Source organism: Polyodon spathula, chromosome 2 (assembly GCF_017654505.1).
Source record: "Polyodon spathula isolate WHYD16114869_AA chromosome 2, ASM1765450v1, whole genome shotgun sequence".
Classification (NCBI taxonomy): domain Eukaryota; kingdom Metazoa; phylum Chordata; class Actinopteri; order Acipenseriformes; family Polyodontidae; genus Polyodon; species Polyodon spathula.
In genome coordinates, this window is record NC_054535.1 from 19,174,390 (window position 1) to 19,181,589 (window position 7,200).

The following is a 7,200-nucleotide window of genomic DNA, read 5'->3' on the forward strand; positions in this document are numbered from 1 at the left end:
TTTGAAAGCGTTTTATTTTTAAATCATGTTTGCTAAAAATAAGAAAGCTTCTTGGTAAAATGTCAGATTAAATATAGCAGTGGTTTCTGATGCTGAACTCATCGAGAACATCACTGACACCTGACAGAGATTGCCAGCCAATGAGCTTGGACGCCTTACTAGGACATTATTGTACGTTTAAAACACACACACACACACACACACACACACACACACACACACACACACACACAAACAGACACACACGCACGCGCACACACACAGACACACACGCACAGACACACACACAAACACACAAACGCTGGCACGCACGAACGCACGCACACACATGCACACAGACACACACACACACACACACACACACACACACACACACACAGAGAGACACAGACACACACATTATAAGTATTCATCTGTAACATTTGTAGGTACTGGTGTAGATAATTATTTTACTTTTTAATACACATTTTACATTCGTATACTGTATTACATACAGTATACTGTGCTTTGTAATCTATAATGTAAACTACAGTACCATTTCTGTAAGCGTAGTATAAAAAATCTGTTGCCCAATACATAAGCTCCAACTTAACTCGAGTGGTGTACATACAAGTAGATCTCTAAAGGTCTAAGTGTTCTAGTACATTTACCAATCTGCAACATAGTAAATCAGTGATTGGTGCACCCAGTTTTAGTCCAATACATGTACATTATTTAGAATAATAAATATGATTTTGCCTGAGGAAATGAATCACTGTCTATGCCTTTGTTATCAGTCTTTATATATGGCAGACTAAAAACAATAAAAACAAGAATTGTTATCTTAAGTGAAAGAGACATACACGTTTACCGTAATTTATAATATACAACATCAATGGTGTCATATCAAACATGTCCTTCAATGTAAAGTTAATTGCTTATAAAGTTGTACGAAACTCATGTCAGGGACTGAGCCTTAGACATATCCATAGTCTTGCTTATCGTTATATACACGTCTCAGAGAATGTGTCTGAACCTGTACGTCACAAACGTTGGTCTCCTTTTTTGGGAAACCCCGTCACATCCTCTGTCCATATATGGGCATTAACATGATAAGCAAATACGCAGAAGGGAATCCTTTCACTGGCGAGAATGAATGGGGAGGGCGGAGTAAGCAACCTGCACTGGGTATAAAGCCAGGGGAACGTGAAACCACTGATATGAATTCACAGCAACAGATAGCAGATGATGCACAGGACTGGAATTTCATGCTAAACCGAAAAGGGTAATCTGGAATTATTTCCTGCAATTGAATCTTTTGTGTGTGTTTGTGTGGAAATTACACCAGGAAGGACATCTACAGAAGGAGACAGCTTGCATCTATTTGAAGTGTTGCTTTTTAAATTATTATCAGCACAGTAGTAACCTGGATTAACACATATACCCTTTTATAGCGTAATGATGCTTCACAACATGGATTTAAACTCACAGGATTCCTTCTTCTCCCAGTACGATGATTGTCATAATAATTCTTCAGATGGGATTGAAACACTAGGACCAGAGATTAATCAAAAACATTTCAGCGAAGTGCAGAGGGAATCACCTGCTCAGTTTAGTCAAGGTAAGTGCAATTTCTCACTGTCATGTATAATAATAAAATTGTTTTATATACCAGATACATTCTGTTATTTCAACGTTTATTGTACTTCATGGTTAATGTACCAGCAATTATAAAACATAGTCATGAACAAATGTACCATTGCATACACTGTCAAGAACACTATGTCATGTAAATTACATGGGTTGCATGATTATAAACGATATTGCTGACATTCAGAACAATGTACATGTTATTCAGGACTCTAGTGAAAAAAAAAAAAAAAGGAGATGTCTTTAATAGCATTGAGGATTTTGTCCGGGTTAAATAATTGCTTATATATATATATATATATATATATATATATATATATATATATATATATTATATAGATATATATATATATTATATATATATATATAACACACACACACACACACATACACACACACAGACACACACAAGTTGTCATTTACAATTAAACTCGATGTAATGACACACTGCCTTTTTCTTTAACAGGTGCTACAGTGGAGCCCAAAATTGAAACTTCCAACTCCGACTTCTTCTTTGACCCGAGAGAAAGCTCCAATTGTGGATTCCCTTCATCCTTCAATTACTCTGGCAGTTTCTATGTGGAGACCTCCACGGGAGCCCCGTTCTGCGCCGAGACATTACTCAACATGATTTCAGAAATCGTTGGCATTTCTACATTACCAATCTCCGAATTCCAGCAGAATCAACCCGATACGGTGTATTCTTCTGCCACCCGAATTGACCCAAGTCAAGGGTTCTCTGGCCCCACTTTCCAATGCCAGACTCCCGCGTGTTCTACAACGCCACCGCTATACCCTCAGAATCAGCTCTACCCCAGTTACCCCGACATTCAGGTCAACCTTCACGTGCAGGATTCTACGATTACACAAGCTAACCTTGCAGCACAAACTCAAGAGTTAAACCAGAAGCCACTTTGCCCTCAGTCAGACAGCACATCTTTCCCAGTCGTTGTGAAAAGCGAATGCGAGACCAGTGTTTACGAATGGGACTCCTTTACTAAGCCAGAAGTTTATTTGCCGACAAACTTTGAATCTGAATTGTTCGGTATCACAGGTAATTGTTCAACTGTGAACCAGCAGGTGGATTCAAAAGATTTCCTTGAGTCTTTGTCCCCCGTATGCCATACCTCAAAACTCGAGGGCAAATTAGATGGCACACTTAGGCAGGACTTGTGTTTTCTTGATACCCAGCAAACATTCCAAAACCAAATCTCCAATAACTATCATTTGAGCGGCTTGGGCAACAATAACAACTTGTTGAAACAAAGCACATCTCTAGGGATCCAAACTTTGACAAGCCAATGTGACTTAGCACACACTTCGTCTTCTACACTACCCAGCGCGTTAGATTCTCTTCTTTATCCGTCTATAGTACATAATACTTACGTAAAAAGTGGGTTAAGACTTGAGAAGCCGATTCGTGCTAGGAAAAGCCAAACTAACTTAAGTGGGCCTCCCAAGGAGAAGCCGTTCTCGTGCCCCATGGTGAACTGCGAAAGGCGCTTCTCCAGGTCAGACGAGCTTAACCGACACCTGCGCATTCACACTGGCCACAAGCCCTTCCAATGCCGCATCTGCCTGAGAAGCTTCAGCCGTAGTGACCACCTAACCACCCACACCAGAACCCACACCGGGGAGAAACCGTTTTCCTGCGACGTCTGCGGCAAAAGGTTTGCCAGAAGCGACGAGAGGAAAAGACACGGCAGGGTACATTTAAAACAAAAGGAGAAGGCGGAGCACAAACCCCAGTTCCTAAACGCTTTTTCTTTTTCTGTACCTGAAGGAATTTGAACAGACATATTATACTATAAATGCACGAGCATGATATCAAAATAGTTCCGTTTTGGAAGATTGTATGGTTTTGTGTAACAGACAAGGTGTGTTTACAAAATGAAAAAAGATATAACCTACTTGAGTTGTCACATCTGACAGATGGTGATGCAATTGACAGCGTCAAACGGGTTCAAAGGAGAGGAAAGCATACTGAATTTGCTTGGGATTGAGGAAACGAAGTTTTGAAGAGATAAAACGTATACATACTTGCAGTCAATATGTTGCTGTCCCAATGTTCTTAAAATACTGTTTTGTGCAAATGAGGATTGAAGTATGTTACTGTACGTCAGCTTTTCCAGCTACATCGTAAGAATCATGTGATTTAATGAGAACGAACGCTCACATTGGCTACAACGGTTGCTATGCTGCTTCACTCAGTGTCCTTATACACTTTTGTTCCTACAAGAGATTAAAAACATGATATTTTTTAAAGTGAACTTCAGCAGCCTCCAACTGACAGACTTCAGCACTGAAGCTTTGAAAAGCTCTACGTCTACTCGCACAGCGATTGAATGATTATTTAAAAAAAAAAAAAAAAAAAAAAAATCAGCATTGCACTTAATGTGGCCTGCCAGTTCAATGTAACGTCTGAATAACTTTTTCTGTATTTTGTTTAGATAATTGAAGAATGTATTCGGTCTGCATGTTAATATTTTATGGGAATTATTATTATTATTATTATTATTATTATTATTATTATTATTATTATTATTATTATTATTTGAAGACAAACACGTTTGCAATGCATATTGAACAACACTGATTATTGTTCAATATGCTGTTGAAATTATGTGCCAAGGGTATTGAAAATCTGCTTTGCTGAATCAATATTTTGTTATGGTAAATGTGCTGTACTTATAAAAATGATTTGTGGTCAATAAATATTTTTCTAACTAAAAACACCTTAGATTGTATTTTTCAAACTGGGTAATTTATTATTGTGTAAATTTTCAAGAAAAACGTGCATTATGGAATTTCCAGCCAGTGTTATGTATTTGCAATGGGTGTGCCAAAAATAGACACGAACTTTACTTGTAAAATAGTCCTGAAAGGGTAAAACTTTCAACTCAAGTAAAATACTGTGGGGAAAAATGTGAAAGACACACAGTTATGAGTTGTCAGACAAGCCCCCTTTTTTTTATAAAGCAAACTACAAGGATTTTAATTGGACATTTCTCTATATAAGTTATTGACTTTTCTCAGAATTGTTTAAAATTTCCAAAAATGTCGTTTTTACTTTCATAACAATCATGCAAATAGTTTGAGTTAAACAAACCAGTAGCACACATTGGTGCATATTCACTACAATAATACAATAATATACAGAAATAGACAGCAATTCAAAATCTTTTTTTTTTTTTTTTTTTTTTTCAAGCAAGACTGTCTGGAACTGTATATTAAACATACAAGTGATGGTTATTATTTGTGACAAATTTTAGATTAAAACAAAGTTACAGAGAAACACCAAAAGGCATTGTAAAAAAAAAAAAAAAAAAAAAAAAAAAAAACAATCACAAACCTGTAACTTGAAGTTGCCTTAAGTTATATTAACTGTTTTAAAAAATCTGAAAATATATAAAAGCACTGATTTTTGTATTGAGTACTTTTGAATGAATATGTGGTTATTTTTAATACTAATGTTATATTAATTTGTGAAAAAAAAAATAGTGTATGTTCGACGAAGTACATAAGAAAAGATTCTTTTCTAAGAAATGCACTATATATAGATATATATATATATATATATATATATATATATATATATATATATATATATATATATGTACCACAATGGTGTAAATCAATTAGTTGAATTTGTTCAAGACGTTGATATCACAAATATTGTATAATTAGAACATTACACACCCTTTTAATTCCAGGATTTGGTTCCCAATGGAAAGAATGTCTTCACAATACCATTTTGCGTATGCTAGATTCGAACAAATTAACCATGCTTAAAGTTCTGATTTTTTCAAAATTATTTGGTAGGGTTAAGAGGTTTTGCAATGTTCAAAGAATACATGTGCTTATTTTCAGAAATTATACCATGTCCTACACCCACAGTTTATAGAATAACATCTCAATAAAAATGCCAAAGGGCAGTTTCATCCAAACCAGAGGAAAATCAAGAAAGATGTGATTTCTAATCAGAAATAATGGGTTTGTGCTCATAAGTGTACTAGGCAGATATCACTGGGGACTATCGAAGGTGACGGTTTAAAATAAGTTTCTCTTGTGTCATTCCAATCATCCTCTGTTCCCACCACACCCCACGGGCAAGAAGATTGTTCAGCAAACATTCCAATACAATCATAGGTCTCTTAATATGAGGACAGTGCTAGTGCTGATGAATGAGGGGAAATACAATTCATTTTAAAATCTTCATTCAATAGTAACCAGAAGTCTTTTTTCTGCTTTAATGCATTTTTTTGCTGAAAAATGAATTATCCATTCACACAAGAAAGAACTCAATTACAATAAGTTTTAGATAAAATGGGTGTTAATTAAAATCTGGCCTCTTAAGCTAAACTAAGCTTCTGGATTTATTTGTACTAGCTCAGTGTTATTTACCTTTTGCTAATTGTAAAAAAGTGTGTAAGTATTTTATAGATTATATTGTTGTTTCCTATCGCTCTTCTCTTCACTCAAGTCAGTTGCATTTAAATCCATGTCATTAATGCATCAGTAAATGAAAGCTTTATCAAAATGGTTTACATGTTTGTTTTCAAGGGCTAGTGGTTTTTCTCATCAGCTTTATATAAAATGTCATCTGTTGTGTGTAGGCCTCATTTTTCATCCACAGAAATAATTTATTACCTTAATAATACCTCTAATTCACTGAAATAAAACCCAAGAACTTATCAGCCCTTCTCTTGTCCATGTCTAATGGTGACCTTTGTAAATCCTGTATAATTATGTGTTAGAAAAAAAAAATGTGAACACTCTTGCATATATTTAGTGTTTCTTGGTGCTCAAATATATATAATATCTGTTCTTAATAGGAGGCTGTGTGGTCTGGTGGTTAAGAAAAGGACCTTGTGACTAGGAGATCCCTGGTTCAAATCCTGGCTCACTGAACAAGTTACTTGTGCTCTGTCTTTCGGTTGAGACATTGTAAGTGATTCTGCGGTTTGCTCAGAATTCTATCTGGCTCCAGACATTTAACCACACAAGGAGGGCCTTACCAGATGATAAAGCTCTCTTCTTCAGGTTCTACTGCTTAAGTAGATGCCCGAACGTCACCGCATCGCCAGTGAATCAAATTTCAAATCAATCCACGTAGTACTGGCTTTTTCTTTTTGACATGCTGTGTTTCTTAACCTTAGTTTAAGAAGTAAATACTAAACAAAGACAGAATTGATCCAAATTAATTTTATTAACCACCAAAACCAGCCAATCGATAGTTTGCATTGACAAAAGCAACCAATCCTGTACCTGCAACTGCTGAGTCAGCCAATCACAGCCTGTCAGCTCGGCTGGCTCACAAATACAGCTTCTTTCAACAACAGGAAAGCGAGACATGGACAGCTCAGTAATATTGCTCCTTTCAGATATCTGACACTGTTCAGATAAACTATGAGCAGCCCCGACAAGTAAAAATTTTATTTGTTTAATATAGTATATTTTTTTCTCTAATTATGTGTGTGATTGTTTATGAATATTCTCCTAAAACTTTGCTTCGCAGAAGAATATCTGATAAATAATTATAAGTTCAAGGTAAATGTAGGTTTTAAAGTG

General features: G+C 35.8%; 1 protein-coding gene across 1 annotated transcript; it reads left to right on the plus strand.

Moving 5' to 3' along the window:
• Positions 1-1,225: 1,225 nt before the first annotated feature.
• Positions 1,226-3,565, plus strand: LOC121327711. Its single transcript, XM_041271863.1, has 2 exons — positions 1,226-1,600; positions 2,096-3,565. The coding sequence occupies exons 1-2, from the start codon at positions 1,438-1,440 to the stop codon at positions 3,418-3,420; spliced, it is 1,488 nt and encodes a 495-aa protein (XP_041127797.1). The 5' UTR covers positions 1,226-1,437; the 3' UTR covers positions 3,421-3,565.
• The last annotated feature ends 3,635 nt before the right edge of the window (positions 3,566-7,200 follow it).

Coding starts and splice junctions, on each gene's coding strand:
- LOC121327711 (XM_041271863.1), top strand. CDS start 1,438: ATGATGCTTCACAACATGGATTTAAACTCACAGGATTCCTTCTTCTCC. Junction 1,601..2,095: donor ACCTGCTCAGTTTAGTCAAG/GTAAGTGCAATT, acceptor TTTCTTTAACAG/GTGCTACAGTGGAGCCCAAA.